General features: G+C 41.4%; 1 protein-coding gene across 18 annotated transcripts in view; it reads left to right on the forward strand.

Moving 5' to 3' along the window:
- Nucleotides 1-20,308, forward strand: part of KATNIP (katanin interacting protein) — a 56,183-nt gene that overhangs the window by 5,781 nt on the left and 30,094 nt on the right. For 11 of the 18 annotated variants that reach the window (XM_050979936.1, XM_050979931.1, XM_030229492.2 and 8 more), the window contains 9 exons: nucleotides 2,676-2,761; nucleotides 4,285-4,419; nucleotides 6,428-6,692; nucleotides 7,970-8,119; nucleotides 10,140-10,303; nucleotides 11,347-11,459; nucleotides 11,880-11,994; nucleotides 12,382-12,588; nucleotides 16,496-16,636. In XM_050979936.1, coding sequence (XP_050835893.1) covers nucleotides 2,676-2,761; nucleotides 4,285-4,419; nucleotides 6,428-6,692; nucleotides 7,970-8,119; nucleotides 10,140-10,303; nucleotides 11,347-11,459; nucleotides 11,880-11,994; nucleotides 12,382-12,588; nucleotides 16,496-16,636 — 1,376 coding nt within the window. Of the gene's footprint in view, nucleotides 1-2,675; nucleotides 2,762-4,284; nucleotides 4,420-6,427; nucleotides 6,693-7,969; nucleotides 8,120-9,635; nucleotides 9,701-10,139; nucleotides 10,304-11,346; nucleotides 11,460-11,879; nucleotides 11,995-12,381; nucleotides 12,589-16,495; nucleotides 16,637-20,308 lie in introns of those variants that run through there. The other 7 variants (XM_050979940.1, XM_050979946.1, XM_050979942.1 and 4 more) reach the window with 5 other exon arrangements.

Consider the following 20,308-nt stretch of genomic DNA (forward strand, 5'->3'; position numbering starts at 1 on the left):
ACTGTTTGCTTTGTGTTCCCTAGGAGTAATTACTGATAATAGTGATTGATAAATCACTATTTATGCTTAGGATTGCTAATGAATTAAAGGAAATTATAGGTTGGAGGGTAGTAGAGCTGGGTGTGCTGGCATTTCTTTGGGTCTCCAACCCACACATGGTTTCCCAACTCTGTTTGTTGTTCCAGTGAGTGTCTGTGTGGTCACAAATATGTGTCTTGAGGGTGATATGGGGTCTCCTTGGATTAGGACTAGTATTTTGAGGATGCATTTCTCAGTCCTTGCCTAGTCAAATAGGCACTGACAGTGCAAATCTCTGAGGGAGTGACACCAGTGGAGCTGTTCTGTGTGCCCAAACAGGTACTGACTGGTTGGTATTCACATCCCATCCATCCCATGGGAAGGATATTTTTGTTCCAAACTAATGTTTGTTGCACAGATGACTTGTTCAGCTGCACCAGCCTCTGCCTGGGATTTCAATGACTGTTCTTCCTGGCTTAGAGAGACCTGGTCACTTGAATCCCTGTCAAAATATGACCACTACAATCCATCACTAAGTAGAGTCATGGAATCACAGAACTGGGAGGGACCTTAAAGCTCATCTTGTTCCAGCCCCTGCCATGGGCAGGGACACCTTCCACTATCCCAGATGGCTCCAGGCCCTGTCCAGCCTGGCCTGGAACAACTCCAGGGATCCAGGGGCAGCCACAGCTTCTCTGGGCAGCCTGTGCCAGGGCCTCAGCACCCTCCCAGGGAACCATTTTTTCCTGATATCCAATCAAACCCTTCTCTCTGTCAGTGTAAAACCATTCCCTCTTGTCCTGTCACTCCATGACTTGTGGAGTCTCTTGAGCCACTCAAGCAGTTCTGAGGATGAAGTTCTCAGCAGTGGTAGCATGAGTCCTGCCATCTCCCCCTCTCCTGCTCACATTTGCAGCACACTTGAGGGGCTTCTGGGCAATTGCTTTGAAGAGGTGGATTCTCAGGGAGTGCAAGGGAAAGGTGCTTCCAGTTCTTTCCCAAAGCAGTGATTGAATCCCACCACATTTCTCAGAGTGTAAGCTCGAGGCAGTTCAGTGCCAGCAGAGCCAACACTGCAGAGCAATCAGCACCAATGCTGGCTCAAGGGATTCCTGGTGTTCCTTGGGAATAGCCTGTTGGAGTAGCAGGGGCTCTGCTTGGAAGGGCTGGTTCTCTTCCTTGGAGCAGTCCATTCCTTTTCCGCTCTGTGTTTAGTCCTGTTTTGGGCCTCTGAGACAGAGAGATACTTTGTGCTGGAGCAATAGAACAACATTCTGCAATGCTGTGATCACTCCAAATGGACATAAACAAACACTGATCCCCTGGATGGTCCTGTCCTGGGCCTGCTCCCTCCTGTCTGCTTGCACCAGCTTTTGTGCAGACTCCTGGTCAACCAGATTGCCCAAGGGCCTATAACTAAAAGGAATCTTTTATGTTTTCCCATAGTCTAAACCTGTCAAATCAATTCTCTGAACAGGTCACTGCACAGGTGCATGTAGGGTTGTCCAACCCCCAGAAAAGAAAATATGGTATTGAGAGTTGTAATGAGCAACCTGATTTAATTCTAAGTGAGCCCTGCTTTGAGTGGAAAGCTGGACTTGGTGAGCCCCAGAGGTTCCTTCCAAATGAAATCCTTCTGTGATTCTATGACCTTTGTAGGACAATAGCTTCTTTTATTGGCAGTGCCAGTTCCTGCAGCCTTAGGGTGACCATTAAATTATGGCTTAAAGAAAAAAGGTTTTGCATCAGCTGTTTTTCTCCAGTGAGAAGAAATGGAAGCTGTAAATCTGTCTTGGCCATAGGAAATGAGATGCCTTTATTTAGGATGCTACTGAGAGTGTTGGTGATGCCTTTGTTCCATTGAGGACGCTGATGTGACCTGTAAGTTGTTTGTCTCTTTCTCTCCATCAAAGCATCTTCTCAAAAATCCATTGTTCCACTTTAAGTTGGGGCCATTTCCACCACAGAGACTCTCAGTTCTCCGTGACCATACAGAGATTTTCTGCAGAAGTTCCTGGTACAACTCTTCCTTGCCTTAGAAATGAGGAATAATGGCTGTTTGTCCTTCATTTATGGCTTATACATGAAGAATTCTTCTCTGCACAGTATGTTAAATACCCAGTACATTCTGTTTAATCTGCCAATATTTTCTGTTTCCTTAATTTGAGAGTAAATACGCACAATTCCTTTGAAAACCCAGCATATCACCTGTTGTTCACCAGAACCCTGTCTGTCAGTCTGCCTTTGGTAGTTGGGTTTTGGGCTCAGAACTTCAGACAGGTTACTTTATACCAAGCTGGGGGTCAGAATGATGTGTACCCCTGTTCTAGAATGTATTTCTATATTTTCATCTCAAAGGTGGGGCTTCTCTTGCTGTTAAGCTATTGTATCTTAAAGGAATTTATTCTCTTAAAAACACTTGATGATAACTGTCCCTGAAGAAGTTCAAACTCCTGCTGCTAGAACTGGCCAGGATCTGATGTGGGATATCTTTGCAGCTGTTGATTCCATTTATATGTCAGATTTATTCTTCTGTCCTCAGTTGGGGGGAAAACAAAACCCCACAAATCCACAAACAAAGGTGTCTGTTTGTTGTCTAATATTGGATTTCTGCTTTCTCTCTCCTGTCTCCTAATCCTTGTGTGTCCCTGCTGAAGAAGCGGCCCAGCTAGAAGAGAGTGGGCTGCCAGAACACAGCCCTCAGACTGTCCCAGGCAAGATACAACGCAGGAATTGGCTTCAGGTATGGGGCAGGTGGGAGAAATGGGGCTTTGATTCTTAGGTTGCAATTAACTTTAGGGAAAATTGGTTGTAAGTGGTACAGAGTGGGCAGCTGGGGCTCTGTGATGGCTTGGGCTGGATACTGACAACATGAAATGTCACCCTGCCTACATTTGTGTCTGCCTGGAAGCCTGAAGAGGCAAATCTCATTGAAAGGGTTTGGTTTCAGTGACATTCATCACAGAAACTTTTGTAGCCTGGACACGAGTGGCTCAGTGTGTCCTCCAGCAGAGAGCTGCTGCTGGATAGCTCTGGTGACACCCTAGGGAATTTATCTAGTGCAAAGGATGGGCAAACTCATTTTGGAGAGACATTCTTGCCTGTTACTGCTGTTCTCCACCCTGCAACAAGGCTGAGGGACAAAGAAATGTAATTTGCATAATTTGAGTTGTAATTTGTGATAAATTCTTGTAGGTGATAAGAGAGGGAAATGCATCTAGATAAAAATATCCTACTTCTAAGAAATTTAAAGCATCAGCTCCACAGCTGTTGGTTCTCTTCTCAGAAGAGAAACCTATTTTCTTTTAGCCTAAAGAAGGATCTGAGTTAACCTGTCAAGGACTTAATTAAAACAATAAATGTGAATTCAGAACAATGGAGACATGTCACCCAAGTAATTACATGACTTGATTAGCCATTGGCCTGGCTGGATGTTCAATCTGTGCTTGAGTGATGGGATCAGAGGTCTTTGGCACTGTGGATAAGTGTTTGTGCTGTGCAGTTTTTCTTTTTTTTCAGAAAACACTTCACATTCAAGCTTTAAGGCTGCATTGCTTTATTTACCACTCTTCCTGCTTAGTTGAATTCATTTTCTCAGCCTCCATTATGGCCTGTCAGGACTTCTTTGCTGAATTTGCCAGATGCGTGGCTCTGTACTAAAACCTAGTTGCTACTTGGGACTAGCTTAGGATGATTCCTTAAGTCCTTTATCCAGTTGGATGGGAGGATAGGAGTTATTATATCCTTATGAACAACTGGAATTATTTAGCTAAGGAAAAGTGCAACCACAGTCTGAGCAGTTTCCTTTCCTTTCCCAGTGATTTTCCATGGGGATTTTTTGGATATCTAGAGGACTCAGCAATTCCTGGCCAAACCTGTCCAGCGTGGGCTGTGCTGAGGAGTGCTGTGAGGGGGAAAGATGGACTCACTGAAAGAATTCACCCAAGTTGTCTTAAGATATTCCCTCTGGACATCTTTGCCTCTGGCACTTAGAAAATGCTGGAGGGCAGTAGGAGCAACAAAGAGCAAGGTTTAATATCACTGCCCACTCTGGGCTCAGCAGCAGCAGGTGGGGAGTTAGACCAGGGCTGTTAGACCGTAGCTCAGGGGCCCAAAGGTGAGCTCAGGGAGGAGAAAAACCTTCTGTGGAACAGAGGGGAAAAGCAGTGCTTGATCATGCTACTGTTACATAAAGTGTGATGGTAACTCGTTTTGAACTGCTGATACGCAGAAGAAATCTGATTTCTTTGAATGCTTTTTTGACAGAAAACTGTGGCAATTAAAACAGAAGGAGGGGGTAAACTCTACATTGAACCATCTCTGCAGTACTCTGAAGATTTTGAAAGCTTGAGTGTGGAGAGCAGCAGTGATGCTGATGATGATGATGGTCCTCTCTCCCAGGTACAGCTGGCAGCTGCCTTCTGTTCATGGCAGCGTCATTTGAAATGTGATTGTGCCCAGGGATCAGCCTCAGCTGGAGCACCCAAACCCCTCTAGAGTAGTGTCTTCATTAGAGAATTTTGCTTTGATGAGATGTGAAAAAAGAAGGAAAAAAATGAAAAATAAAACTTCTTGAGAAATCAAGTGTCAATCAGCAGCACTACAAAATGTTAAACCTTATTTTTAGGAGGTGGATTATTGTCTCTGTTGGGTTTAATTGAGATATTTCCTGTAAGGAGCCTCTTTCAGTTCAGTTAATGGTTGTGCAAGTGAACATCACTCCTGGCTATCAGGTTAGAGAAAGCTGAAACACCAGCTTTTGGTGCCTTTAGGGTAGTCTTTAAATAATGAGCTAAAATTGTTGCATGTCATTATTTTACCTAACAAAAATCAGACTATTTGAAAATGTTGTAATCAATGCAGTTGCTTTGCATCAAGGATTGTTGTTGTATTGACTGTGCAGCCTTCCATTTGATCACTAATTGCAGTTTGTTCTAGCACACTTCATAAATGTGAAAGAAAACTAATCAATGAACAAAAATTTATGAATGTTTTTCTGCCTAAGCAATTACTGGCATAAATAAAGCTTTTCTGGGTAGTGGAGTAGCATCTATATATGAAAGTGTTAACAGATCTTACCACTACCACTGACATCAGACAAAATTCCCAAGCATATTTTCCTAGCTTGCATCTTTCTCTCATTCCTATATTGCTTTTGCATTGATGATTATTTTTTGCTCTACAAGCTGGTAACTTGTTTACACTGATGAATATTTATATCTTTTATGTGTTTTTAATAGGAAGCTAATAATTTCAAAACAACTCCCCTTTTCTTTTTAGTCAAGACGGAAATAATTTTGATTTTTCTGGGGCTGTAATGTGTTTTTTTGAATGTTTTGTTACAATGCAGATGCAGAGGTTTCAAAGGAAAAGGAAGCTTGTACAATTTCCTGTCAAAGAGCTGGAAATATTAGTTTTGACTGTCTTAAAGACATGCTCAATATCAAGGCTCAGGTTGCTTATAAACCCTCTTTTGAGCCTGACTTTGTCTGCTCTTTGTAATATATTTCTGTCAACATGGATTTCCTAACAGGTGTAATCTGTAGGAGCTTGAAATTTTCATTGCAAACTGAATATAGACTGTCACAGTTCATTTGTACCTAAGGGAGCTTCAGGTTTTCATTTTATACAGTTTGCTTACCTATATTTATCTCAAAATTCTAATACCAACAAAGCAGGGGGGAAAAAAGCACTTAAGAGATGCAAGGTCTTTTCCTTTTGCATTCATGAAAGCCCAGAGCTCTCCAGCATCATCTGTGCTGTTTGTGGTGTGTGATGAGAGAGGCAGGGCAGTTTTTTCCACTGTAAATTTCAAAATAGGTTATTTTTTTGCATAAAATCCTGTTACAGTGTGTCCACTTCAAAAAACTCAGTGCAAGCTGGGAGCTTAGCCCATCAGAGCCCAACTCTTTTGCTGCTGGTTTTTGAAGTACAGATGTGTACAAGACAGGGCTGTTATCATCCATCATGTGCTTAAAAAGGAGCTGCTGCTACATGAGCTTGACAGTCTTGTGAAGGCATTTGGAAATTCTGGATTGCAGCTGCTCTTCAGACAGCAAGGCACAACTGTGAGACTGCACAAATACATGCCTTTGCTTTCCCCCTTCCCTTCCTTGCTTTTTGTAACTTATTCCTAAACATTGGTTTTGCACATAAAAGCTCCTTGGCCTGCAGAATATTCCTGCTGGATACTGATGAGAAGGAGCACAGCAGTTGTAGGATGATTTTTCTTCACAAGCCCTCATCAAAGGAGGCAAGACATGACATAGGAATGGGAATATTTTTAGCTGCATCATGGCTCTGAGTTCCTCAGAAGATTTTTCTTTCTCCTGGAGAGGAGCTGGCAGCCACTCTGGTTTATTCTAAAATACAAGTTTGAGCTTTTCTGACAGATGTGTTTATATTGTAGCAGAAATTGAGAAGCAGCTTGCAGCACAGTGTGGAAGAGGAGAGGATGGAAGAAGACTCCCTCAGTGATGATTATGACTCTGTTGAAGAGGATGTGTTTTCAGACCCATCTCCCACTGAGGAAGCAATTACAGGCTTTGAAGGCCTTCAGCTGGACAGCAGTGGGGCACTGCAGAAGGAAGGTTCTGAACATCAGGATGCTGGGAGATGCTCTAGCCTTGATTCTGGTGCCCCAGCTGTGCTGGAGTTCAACCAGGATCAAAGCAGTAAGTCTGTGTCTTGCACAATTCTTCTTTACAATAATCATTCTTTGAGGGAATTGCTTTTAAGGTTGATCATGAGGAGTTACTCCATACCCTCCCAAGTTCTCATGCCCTTCAGGAAACCTGTTTGATCTCCTGATTTGGGACACTTACATCCTCTTGCACTTCATTAGGAACTTTTTGGCAAATCCAAAGATACAGACTTGGTTACTGCCTCTAGACACTTGAGCTAAGATTGTCTCAGACTGTCTGAGAGATTTCTCAAGGAATTACCATGGGTTTAAATATATTTCTGAACTGTTTTTGCAGTAATTCAGGCAGCCCAGTCTCACATTTCCCATCCTGGGTGCTGGGTACCTGTCCCAGTGTGTGTTGTTCATCCCTGGTGATTGACATGAGCCACTTTTTGTCTCCTTCTGTCTCCTTTGGAGACTTCAGTGTCCAAACCCACAACCAGTCATTAGGTCTCAAAGGTGATTTAACAAAGGGTGAAGAGTTCAGGCAGAAATCAGACCTAAGCCTACCTTTAGTTTTTCTCAAAATTCAATTGGTTTTGTTTATTTTACTGCTTCTTTTTTTTTTTTTTTTTTTTTTTTTTTTTTTTTTTTTTTTTTTAGTTAATTGCATAAATTCAGAGGAGCAATCTTGGAATAAATTAAGTAGAGGAGTGTTCCTTTCATTATCATGGATGTGAGTGGAGTGTGAATGGGCAGAGGGGCAGAAGAAGAGACAAGAGCCAGGGATGGAAGCACAGTGAGAACAAAATCTCTGGGAGAGTGCAGGACTTTTTGTCCAAAGATATTTCAGAGTTGTGATGGAAACAACAGAGGCATTAATATTTCCCAAACCAAAAAGTGAAGAATTACTTCTATGAGCTGTTTTAGACAGCCTCTCCCCTTCTGAAAAATCTAAACAAGATAACATTTGTGCCTATATTTTAAGAGTTTACTTTGGCATAACTGTGTTAACAAATGACTCGGGACTTCTTTTTCATTTTTGTTTTTCATGACAGTAATGCAGGTAAATATCTGGCAGAGATGAGATGTTTTGGTACATTATAATACTATTTTTATTTTGTTTGAGTTAGTGCCAGCCATCCATATGTGCTTCTGCATCAACAGAACAGTGCCAGTGAAAGGGATGGAAATTAGCACTTTTAACTATGCCAACATAATTAAAGTGGCAAAACTTTAGCATTTAAAATCCAATAAATTTTCCTGGGCTGGCTGCTTCCACATAACTTTAAAGTTTATTATTTCTTTTTCCTTTTTATCTTGCAGAAGTGAAGCCAGTGCATGTTCTCTCAGCCAAAAGAAAGGACAGTGCTGAAGTGTACATTCCTGTCAAACCAGTCATGCTGAAAAATAAAGGCACTCGGCCCCTCTCTGCTGAGTTCTTGCTCCAGGACAGACATGAAACAATGTATTCTAGTAAGAAATAAGAATATGTGATGTCAATAGGGAGAGTTTTCATGCTTTTCCTCCTTCTGGCTCAGATGCAATTTTAGCACACATCTGTCATTATGTGAATTTTTTAGCTGTCACTCCCCTGTTTTTTTTAAGTGGGATTTTCTGTGCTTTTGTTGTTTTTAACAACTTGAATGTTCTGACTTCAGTGAAATTGTGATAAAATGTAAAAGCCTGTATACTTCAATCTTCTGCCACATCTTTTCTGTCTTCCTTCTCTTTTGGCTTCCACAGCACAAGATTTTCCCTCTCCCTTTCAGTCCTTGGTCAGTACTTGCTCTGTGTTTCCCACATCCCTCCTGTGGGTTTTATGGAAATGTGTGTTCTCCCAGCCAGCAGTTGATGTTTGGTGGAAGAGTTTAACACAACACATTTGTAGAAATATGAAATGCAGAGTTCTCTACCACAATAAAGGCAGAGTTTTTCACAGCATGACAAAAGAGCCCTGTGGCTGCTTGGGACTGTAGCTGAATTACACCTTGAACACTGAGATCAGTCTGCAGTGCTGGGTAGAAGTGCCAGTATCTAGGACCATACTGGAAAATATTTTTCTTGGACTGGAGAATATGGATTGAAGCCATTGCTGCTTATTCTAAAAAGCTGCTGCTAAGGTGTGGTCTTTACCTGGGGGAAAACCCAACAAAACACAGCCAACCCCAAATGTTGGGGCTGAAGTTGTGACTGCAGTTGTAGTTCAGTGCAATCCTTAACTGAACAAGTCTGATCAGCTTGAGTTTTGGAAGGTCTGAGGTAAAGTTTTCAGACCTGCCATACTCTGTGGTCAAGCTGTTCTTTTCAACAAAGCAGAATCCAGATGTGTCCCAAGAAAGCACTAAGGCCAGTGGTTTTGAAAAACCAAAATAATTAGTTTCTTAATTAGCAGAAAACCAAACAGAGAAAAAGAAGTTAATTCTTTTTGGCTCCAGAATAAATCCCCTTTGTGGCTTCTGAGACCCTCACCCACCATCTGTTGAAGCAGATGTTGCTTTGAATTCCCAGAGATGTGTGCAGCATTTTCTCAGGTTATAATGGTGCTGGTTGGAGCTGTTTCTGTCCAAATACTGTGATAGGTCCTAAATGAATTTCATTTCAAGGGGATGGTACAGTACAGAAGAATAGGCAGGTCTGTATTCCAGCCCTGTTTTTGCAGAGATGACTGATGCTTGTTGGAGGTTTTCATGGGTGCATGTGCAAGGAGTGAATGCACACAAATCTCAGCTCAGTCTGAACTGTCTTTTCAAGGTGGATTTCATGTTACTTGCACTGTGCTCTCCTCCCTGCAGCACTGAGAGCACCCTGGCACTCCAGTTATTTCCCCTCACTCTAAATGTCTGTACAACTTCAGTCTCTTCTCTTCCCCTGACTTTTAAAGCCCTCAGATATAAGCACTGTGCTTCTCTTTTAGTCCAATCTCACATCATCTGTTGTTAAATTTGATTTCCTTTCTTTCAAACCTGTTTCTAGGCTGTGATGTTTCTGTTTCTCCATGAAGTTTGGGAAGATTGGGATTCGTGTGGGCATTGTGATGACTGCTTAAATGATAAGGTCATTTATTTTGCCTTGTAAATAGCAACTCCTGATTCCCCTTGTTTTGCTAGAAGTCTCTGGGGATTCCTCCAAAATAGCTGAACACCCCAGTTAAAAATTCCTGCTGTGCTTAAATTATATATACTTCTTTCAAATGGACTATTACAAGGCATTTCCACTAAATACCAGAACAAAGCAATCTAAAAGCATAAAAATTATGTTTCTCATTTGTTGGTTTTCCTCTTCTTATGATGCTGTTTAGCTGTTCCCTAAAGAAGATGTGACTTGGAGTCTTAGCATAAAACCAAATTGGGGGAATTCAGCTTCAGTTGGGATGGTTACAGATGCTTGCAAAGCCCTTTGTCAGTCACTGAATGGGAAATATCAGATGTTGGAATGTTCTGTACTTGTATGTCCTGGAAAAATGAGTATTTCTTCCCTTCTTTTTTGGTCCCAGAGCCCTTAAGTCGACCAGAAACCTCCCTTTCACTAACCAGGAAGAGTGTGTGTGAGAAGGATCCTGACTTCTCTGTTTCAGCTGTTGTTCAAGCAGTGAAGATGGAGAATGAATTCTTGCAGGGAGATCTGCAAGGACAAGCAGTTGCCACCAACCCCCAAAAGGTATGGCAAAAAAAAAAGAGAGCTGTTTGTTCAACTAGCAAAACCCCCATGAATTACAGTCCCTTACACTCTAGGATTGTGTATGAATGAATGGTGATGCCCCCTAAGTGTAATTTAATTTGTATTATTCTTCCAAAGGGTTGTTTCCTTTAATCTGCTTCCTCAGGATGGCATCCCACAGCTCCCTCTTGATTACAGGGATCACTGAGCAACTGATAGAGCAGCCATATGATGTGTCTGTACAATCAGATGCACAGCTGCAGGCCCACTTGAGCCATTTTCATCCTGTAAGCTTCTGAAACAAGGCAAAGTGTGATTTCCATCCCAATAAATCCTGCCTTCCTCCAGTACTCTGGGACATGGACACTGCCCCCTGTCAGTGCACGCTCTGCTTTTGGAGCAGAGCTGTCCTGTACTCTGCTGGATCTCACTGAGGATGAGCTGGGGAGGGTTTTCTGCCCCAGTGTGTGCTCATCTCACCTCCAGAAACCATGTTTAAAACCAATTAAAAACTCATAAGCAGGGAAGTCAAGAAAAATCAACAAAAAAGTTGAGTAGAGTCAGAGAAAGACCCCATAACATTTTAAGAATGCAGCAGTTTTCTTCTGTTTTCTCTTAGGTATCTTAGTGATAGCTATTTATTTAAAAAAAATAAATAATTATTTTATGCTAGTAGAATTGAGGGGTTTGTGGATTTTAAAAGGCCTAAAGTCTAGTAGACCTCTGCCAAAGCTTTGGCCAACCCTGAATCCTACCAAATGTATACAATGAGATAATATATATATATTTCTATATGTGTTTATGTGTGTGTGTGTGTATTTTCTAGTCTTCAGAATTTGCTTCTATGTTTTCTTCCACATAGAAGATCAAGCTCCAAGCTCAGCTCTTTCATTATAAATCAATCAATTCCATGAAATGTGCTTTGACTTTGTATAGAATTACAGATGAGCTGGGCCCAAGCTCTGACCTGTTCCAGAGATGCAGATTGATGCTGTGTGGTGAGAACAATCTCAATGGAACATGTTCATTTTTTTCTTACTTAGGAGACATTTTCTGTTTCATCTGTTCTTTCTGCAAAGGCTGAACCTCCAGAAAAACGCCAGACCAGGATTGCAGTCACCAGAGCAGTGGAGAGATTCTGCCCTTTTGGAAGCAGGTATATATTTATATATATTTGCTTTAGGATAACTTTCTTTTTTAAGAGATGTTTTTAGATTGCCACCAGTCCAGTTACTACACTTGGTAATCTACAAATACTTGAGACACTGTGCAAGTAGCAAATCAGGCAGTGCAGCCTTGGGCCAGTGTCTGTGGAGCAGGATCTGCCAACATCTCACTTTATGGTCCTCAGATCACCTCTGCATTCTCTTCTCACACTGCCTCAGAACCAGCTGGAACTGGAGCTCAGCTTTTTAACCAAACTCTGTGAATCCAAGGTGGAATGCTGCAAAAGTTGTCATTTGGTCTTGGGTACTTTTTCCTGTGGGGCTCATCCTATCATCTCTTCACCTTTGCAACAACTATTTCTTAAAAATGCAGGAATTATGAGGAAATAACCCAGAATGTGTTGTTTTAGACAGAAGAAGAGGCTCCTGAAAGCCTTTGTGGAGCGTGGGAGCCATTCTGTCTGTGACAGTGACAGATCCCTGGGTGGTGGCAAAGCTGGAGTAAATTCCATGTGGAGAGAGAAGGTTTGTGCATATGTGCACCATAATTGGTGCTTCCCAGTGTTACTGAAATAAAAGTGCATTGAATGAGCTGTATCCCTCAGTTCTGCCCTACATCAAGTACTAAACCTATGGCAGGGTGCAAATAGAGAATTTATCACTGTTCATCAGAATGACAGAGGAGTCAGACAAAGAACAGAGAGTTAGTTGCCTTCTCTTCAGGCTTTTTAAGAGTGTTGATGTGTGACAGAATTGGTATAACCCAAAATGATTGATTGAATGTCATCCAAGTAGCCATGGCTCTGCAATCTTTTTGCTTCTGACCCATCAGTTTTGCCGTCTGAACAATCTTTTCTTTCACATTTTATTGGTCAGTCACTGCTGTTTTTACCATATTTCATTTTGGTCTAGATGCCAGCCAGTATGGATGTACATGATGCCATTTATGTGACCATGGAACTTCTTTCCAACTGGGGGAATCCTGCAAACGTGGGCCTGAGCCAGGTGGAATTCTTTGATTTCCACAACCAGAGGATCTTTGTGTCTCCTCATGACGTGGACATTCGAAATGCTGACAACGCAGGGGATTTGTGCTGCCTGGTCAATAACAACTTAAATGTAAGACAGCTTAGTGCTGGATGTTCAAATCTCTCATTATAATAGTCCTATAATACTCTCTCTCCAGGTTTTTTGTTCAAAAACATTTTGAACCTGACTGCATAACAACTATCTGATAATTTTAGAAACCCCTGCAAATATTGCTTTTTATTAACAAATGCAGCTCTCCTGTTCAAGATGTTGGTATTCAGTTACAACTTTGTTTTAGAACTGGAGTAATCCTTGTGGTATCAAGGTAAAGGAGCTTCACTGCTAATTTTTTTCAGCTGAATAATACAAATTTAAGTAAATTTATAAAGAAAATGTGCCTATTTTCTCTTGTTCCCTTGTTATCTTTTTACCTAGGGAAGAATCATGAAAATATAAGACTGTGTAGGTAGTTTTGAGCAAGAGATTATGGCAGGTAAAAGTCTTTCATGGCTCTTGTGTGAGATAGTAAAATGAGGAGATATGAGGTGCTCCAACACTAATGAAAATGGACAAAAGACAGTGATGGGTGTGCAAGAATTAGCAGATGTCCACAGCCTTTCATACAGCCATAGTTTCATTTCTGCTGCACATCCACTCTGTGCCATTTTTCATGGGCCTGTAGAGCAGGAATTCTAGTAAAAAATTAGTATGATTTTAGTGGATGAGGATACTGAAGGACTTAGTCTATTAAAAACAAAAATTACATCTCATTTCATGCTAATGGTGCTTTTCTGCTCTCAAGGCAGATGAGATCTGAAAGAGGACAAATAAGCAGTATTTTGAAATTTAGGTGAAACTCCTTATGGAATATTATTTCCAAATATTTTTACCTGAAGCATCTTCCTTACTGTCTCCTGAAAATTGTAGTTGGGATCTCACAGATACCCATTCTCCTGTTGAGGCTGTGCTGGCTGCCAGGTGACACTCAGTAGTAGTGGTGATAGTAGTAGCTGTAGTAGTGACTCTCAGACCCTCTGGATATTTATAAATTATGTACTAATACATTCATTAAGCCATTATGAACCTGTTACTCTCAGTATTACTCATACATTTATAGATCTCATTATTCTTTAGAAATGAGCTTTTATATTGCTTTGATTAATATATTCCCTTGATTTGTGACTCTGTAATCTCCTCTCTTGAGGCTGCATCCCAGATGCAATCTGGGCAGGGAATTTGCTCTTAGGCTCTGGGTATGGGTGCCTGAACTGCAGATTCCTTCAGAAGGCAGAGCAGCACTTCCAGTTTGTGTAATTTCAGATCATACAGGAAAGCTTCAGGATGCATTAAAAACCCAATAAATTAATCAATCTCCAAGCAATGAACATTTTAGACAGAACAAAAACTTGAAATAAAAACTTATTGTGTGGAAAACTCATTTTACCATGGTTAAAGCACTTCCATCTTTGATCATTTAGGTGTACTTTTGTCTTTGAGAATACTCTCACTGAACATGAGGGATTTTATTTTATTAGTTTATTTATTACCCTTGCAGGCTTTTAAGAAGAGCACTTAAACTGCCTCCTTCCTTGTATTTTGTGATGTACTGTAAAAGAAAAAAATGCCTGGCAGAATATCTGGTGCTCTCAACTTTTCAGATTAGAGAATAGGGAAAGAATTCTTTACTGTGAGGATGGTGAGGCCCTGGCACAGAGTGCCAAGAGAAGCTATGGCTGCCCCTGGATCCCTGGAAGTGTCCGAGGCCACCTTGGCCAGGATAGTGGAAGATGTCCCTGCCTATGACAGAGGCTTGGAACTGGATGAGTTTTAAGTTTCCTTCCAACTTAAACCATTCTGGGATTCTGTGATAATACTTAATAAGTCTTTGATTAGGTATTTTATTGAAATTGCTTTCTACAAACCTTTTTGGTTCTTATATGCATATAGAGGTCTTTTAAACCTCAGGATAACAAGGACAGGTAAGTATCTAACAAAGGTGTTTCTTCCCCATGGGGAACCCTTAGACCTGTGTCATTCCTCTTCACAGTGCTTGAGGCTTCCTTTACTCTCCACCATCTACACCTTCAGTCCCACAAGAAGCAGTGCCAATCTCCCACAAAATCTTGAGATTAAAGGTTTCCACTCTCCCCTTTTTCTTACCAAGGTCCAGTAAAAATATAATTCCTTCTTCTTAACATACCAGGTTCACCCTGAAGAATTTTTGGGTTAGATTTTTCAGCTTCAAGACAATAACCCCAGGCTCAAATACCTCTTGTGAAGGCAAAGACACTGCATCTCTCTTTGGGATAAAACACGAGAGTCCTCCAGAGTCTCTTGAGTTTTGGCATGGATCCTTCAAGGTGCCTTGAATTTCTGGTGTCAGATCTTTGACACCCTCATGGGGCACTGTAACACCTGTGAGGTTGGGTAAGCTCAGCCCTATCAGTCATTTCCACTGATGAACAAAATGATCTCCATGGCTGCCTCTCACTCAGGACACAACACTCAGCCTGGCTCTGATAAATCTCTGGTTTTGGAACATCCTGTGCAGTTTTACAGGGAAGCCAGTGAGAAGCAGGAGCAGGTGATTTTGGTGCTGAATCAGGGACCCTGCTGTGAAGGCACCTCTGGCTCTCAGTACCCACCAGCACCTGATTTTTGGGGAGTCAGCTCCTGCCTTGAGAGATCTGCAGGTGGATTATCCGATGTTGTCTGCAGTTGGAAAATTGTTTTTAAACTGTTCTTATTCAAACTATGGCTTCAAAACCATGGTGCAGCTTTGAAGTTGACCCTGGAGTTGGGTTAGCAGTGTTTTGAAGGCTGTCCTTAATTTCTTTGATGTCAAGAGGCTTCTTTATTTTTAAGTAGAAAGGATAGAACCTGTCTGGCACTCTTATGGCTGCTCCAAACTGGTGTTAAAGCAGAAACAGTCTCCCCAAGCTTTTTGAGAGGCTCTGGGGCAGAGACCCATGAGAGTCTGGAGCAGTGGAGAGAGGACCATGGTGAGAAGTGGATCTGTTCATGCTGGCTCTGAGCAGGCTCCAGGGTGCTGTCCTAACCATTGTTAGTCACACAGATAGAGGACTCAGGAGGAAAGTTCTGTGGTTAACACCTCCAGGAAAAACTGAAACACACTTGAGAGAGAAAGGTGTGGAAAAAGACTGCCTGTTATCTGGTATGTGTGTATCTGTGTACAGTGTGTCCCTGAGAACAGCAGGGGAACTAATTTATCAGCTGCTTTCAGATCACTGGTATGTTACCTGCATGTGGGTAACACTGGACATCAAATATATTAATATTCAACATTTTGATTCTGAAACTTCCTTCTTTCTGAGCTGCCACATATCCTTTTCTTACATTCTGAACATGTAGAGGTAGTAGTTCTTAACAATATCCAGAATTAGGGCATTTCTTGGTACTTTAAAATCTCTTGATTGCCAGTTGTATGCAAAATTCATGTTGGGAATTCTGTGATGTCTTAGAAAATTTCCAGTGTAGAGTCCAGTATAGCTCTGAAGAGTAGACCTGTAAGTGAAACCGATTATCTGCAAATTCTGATTAAAATAGAGGCAGGCAGTAAAGTAAAATTCTCTAAGATTCCCCTCCTCAGAGGACGAACCAGAATGAAAGAAATTGTAAAATGATTGTGGAATGTCCATTGTGCTCAGTGATCCCCCAGAGTGCCAGCAAAGCTGATTAATTTGATAAAAATAAACTGGGCTTGCTCTGCCTGTGCTCTGAGCATGCAGATGTCTCCCTGGGACAGCAGGCAGCTGACCTTTAGCTCATTGCCAGCTTGTTGGGAGCTGTCTGGCAGGCGAAAGAGTGGGATTTACTCTTGGGAAATGAGGCTGAGGTTTTGCTCTTTACGTAGCACGTTTTATGAAACCTTTACTTTTCTAATGGCCTCCTGTGCTGCTGGGGGGTGGGCAGTTAATTAAAACACCTGCTCCAGGAGAAGGAGCAGTAGTGACAGTCTGCTTGTCTGTGTTTTTAGCTCCCCAAGGAAAGCTGCCTTTGGATGTGCCCTTTCCACCCACCTGTCCAACTTTACTTTGTTATCCGCAATCCCACCCGCTCACGTGACTTTGGTATATCCAAGATCAAGATTTGGAATTACAACACAACAACTCCTAGTGTAAGTAGTCTTTTCTCAACTCCTCTGTATATTTGTTCTTGCCTTGCCTAGGGAAATGGAGTGTGATCTTCTTTCTAAAAGCATGAAATAAAAGTAGATACAATTTCCTGTAATAAAACAGGAGCTGTGAGGTGTCCCTGTCTGCTGTGAAATTTGCTTTTGTCTTAATTGTAAGTGCTAACAATGTAGTGATAATGTTTTCGTGGGTGCAATGAGCATTTGCTTTCAAAGCTATTAAAGATCACTAAAGACCTAATAAAAGGCTTGCACGTCCTGTCATTAATCCTTTACTGTGGTGAGAAATAAAGATACAAAGGTAAGTGCATCTCAGTATTCAGGGCTTTCAGCTGTTTAATCACAATGTAAATAAATACGTGTTTAAATATCTGTTTTCTGGTGTCTATAAATATAAACAGGCTGACTGTGGCGCAGTTTGGGGTTTGTCACTTTAATGAGAATCATGAAATGGTTTGGGTTGGAAGGACCTTAAAGATCATCCAGTTCCAGCCCACCTCCCTGGGCAGGGACAATTAAAAAGTCCACTACTGTGTGCTGATAATCAAACCAGTAATCTACTGTTACAAGAGAGACATATCATGGCAGATGGCAGATGGTCTCTTGTCTGTGTGTTTGAATGTCACCATGAATATTATTCTTGTTTGTACACTGCAGTGTTAAGAAAAAGAAATCTCAGGTACTGGATCAAAGAGGATTTGCTGTCCTGGATTATAAATAAGAAGCTTTATCCCTCTGGTTTTGCTCTCATCCGTGTTCTTATATAAGCACATATGGTAATTTATACATACGGATATGGCCGTGGAAGGGACAGCTTAAAACAAATTTACTACAACATGATTTATATTTCTTTTCCTGGAATTTTAATAGCTTTTCCCACTAAAATGTGGCCTACAGGATGTTCCATCATCATTAGAGTGTGTGAAAGGGCTGCTGTTCTTGGAGGTAATGGTATGATTTGTTACCCAACCCACTGAATAGAACGCAGGACGCACACCAAAATGTTTGTGTGTGTTTCAAGGCTCTGCTTCTTTAATAACCTGATATAAGGCAATGTGTAAAATCCATTGGGAGTGTAATCCTATGGATTTTGGTGGAAAAATTTCTGTGTGCAGGGTACACACTGAAATGTTTGTGTGTGTTTCAAGGCTCTGCTTCTTTAACAACCTGATATAAAGCAATATGTAAAATCCATTGGGAGTATAATCCTATGGATTTTGGTCGAAATGCAGCAGTTTATCCTTGCTGAAGAAATGTCTCATTATCCTTAACATGAAAGAATAATACAAAGCAGTTCTGCCTAAGTCTGTAATTTGTCATGAGGAAGTTTTGTCTAAGAAGTATAAAACCCCTAAATATAATGAATGAACAATTTTCTTCCTGCTAATGTAAATCCAGAGCCAGATTTCTGTGTGGATTTTGGGAATCATTCTAGCTGCCTTCTTTCCCTCAAAAACCACGTAAGTGGGAGATGTCCAAGTACTGCTTCCAAAAATAGACCAAAAATAAGTCAGGCTGGTACTTTCCTATATTTGAATTTCAGAACTTGGGCCTGGAAGGAGAAAAAAATATATCTGAAGGAAGCTGTAAAAGTCAGATGACATCATGTCATAGATTCCTTGATTCATTGAATTACAAGGAAGGTCTCAGAGGATGCTTCATTTTGCTTTTATTTACTTCAGATGAGACCTCCAAAAAAGGAGGTGATTTTTAGTCTGCAGGAAGGGAGCAAGTATAAGGGCAGCCAGCTTTTTTCAAATTTATCTGCAACAGTCAGACATTTTGTAAGTACTTGATACAGCCTTGAAATTGCATGCTTAATGGTGCTGTTAAAACTTTTTACAAAGATCCAGTCTAATGTGTGTTGTATGTCTTCACAAAACTGGGAATGGAATCAATACCTAAATGCATTAAGGTCTTAGGTGCTCTCCAGTTGAATAATTCTCTTTTTCAGGTGGTTGCCTGTGTTTGTTCCTTCTGTGCCTATGTTCCTGTCCATTCTCTTGGTTTTTTTTTTCAGTGCAGGATTACCCCTGGGGTGCCTGTAAGGATGCAGCAGCTTTTTTCCAGCACAATCAGTTTTGTAGAAGTATTTTCTTTGGTTCTTGACTTCTTTTCTTCTGCTTCTTTTTCACACTTTTCTGAAAAGTCAGGCAGAAGCAATTTCAGGTCCTCTGTCCAGCAGGAATTCTCAGAAAAGTGCCTCTGGTTTTAGGCTCTGTCCTTTGTGCACAAATATCACAGAAATGGCCAGAAATACCATCCCTGTTTTCTCCTTGGGAGGCACTGTCCCAGCAGACACCCTGGGAGGCCTGCGGGTACAAGCTGGGAAGGAACATCCAAAGGAACCACAATTATTTTCACAAAATCTTTTTTCTTTCTGACAATGCTCATACCTCCTTGTTTGTTCTGAGCCACTGTGCCCTTTTAATTACTCTTCCAGCAAGGAAAAGCCCTGCCTTGGCTGAAGTATTGAGTGGTTGTTTACAGGGTGGGATTACTCCTGAGCAAGGGATTTTTCCACCCTCCTCACGCTTGAGGAGAGCTGAGCAGTGGTACTGGCGAAGCTGAACTGTCAATCTTTTCCACCAAAACAGATCACTAAGCAACTGGAAACTCAGAAGAGGGGTGGGAGGGAATGAAAAAGAGCAGTTCTTAGTCTTGTGCCTGCATATGTTTGTTCTTGGAGTCTCTTGGGATCTGTTCAGATTTTTCCTCCCTGAGGCTCAGTCTGCTCAGGGTTTTGGTGCAGATTTTCATTAGCTCTGCTGAGCTGTCAGCTCTTGGAATGCCTGTCCCAGTCCAGTCTGTCTCTGTTATCCTAGAAATACCTGGCTGCTTCATCTTGGTACACTTCAGACCTTCTCTGCTTCCTAAAATACCTACCCCACACATTCCAAAGCATCAGAGAACAGTCTCCCACTGACTGGAAAAGCACTTTTGAAGTGAGTGACCCCTTTTTGCACTTGACTGTCCCTTTTTCAGGGAGAATGAGCTCCATTAGCTCATTTTGTAGTGTTTTCTCTGCCTACCTGACCTCCTCTGCTGCTGGTAAGTGCAGTTGGATTCATTTCAAAACATGTTGTTCTTAAGAAGTTGATTTTAATTTAAAAAGATGACATTGACAAATACTTTTCAAATGTACATCTGTATTTTTGTGGTCCCCTTCAGTTTATACCAATTTCCAGGTAAAAATGCAGAACTAAGGGCTGGGTATTCCTAACAGCAATAGAGCTGGAATGTTATGGAGAAATGTTCCAGTTATCCCAAATTCAACTGTGAATATTCAATATCTCTAGCATTTAAGGGGGACATTGGCAGTTTAGACATATAAAAATTTTTAAAATGGCATTATTGGGACATCCTGATAGTCTATCTCTTCCCCATTCATAATTCCAGGCAAAGCCATGCAGGTAGTTTCCAGCAGATGTAATTATTGAAATGTTCTGATCCCCAGTTAGATCAATCTAGCAGTGTCCTCATTCAAGGGGAAAAAATATCCTGGTTTATGGCTGACTGCAGCAGCACAGAAATGCAGCACTTTATGATCCTACAGGAGTTCCACAGGCAGCCAGGCCATAATGGCCAATTAAACTGGTTTTACAGCTGCTCACTGGGAACTCAGGGAAGGTTATCTTTTTCCTGTCAGGAATGTGT

Source organism: Serinus canaria, chromosome 14, assembly GCF_022539315.1.
Source record: "Serinus canaria isolate serCan28SL12 chromosome 14, serCan2020, whole genome shotgun sequence".
Classification (NCBI taxonomy): Eukaryota; Metazoa; Chordata; class Aves; order Passeriformes; family Fringillidae; genus Serinus; species Serinus canaria.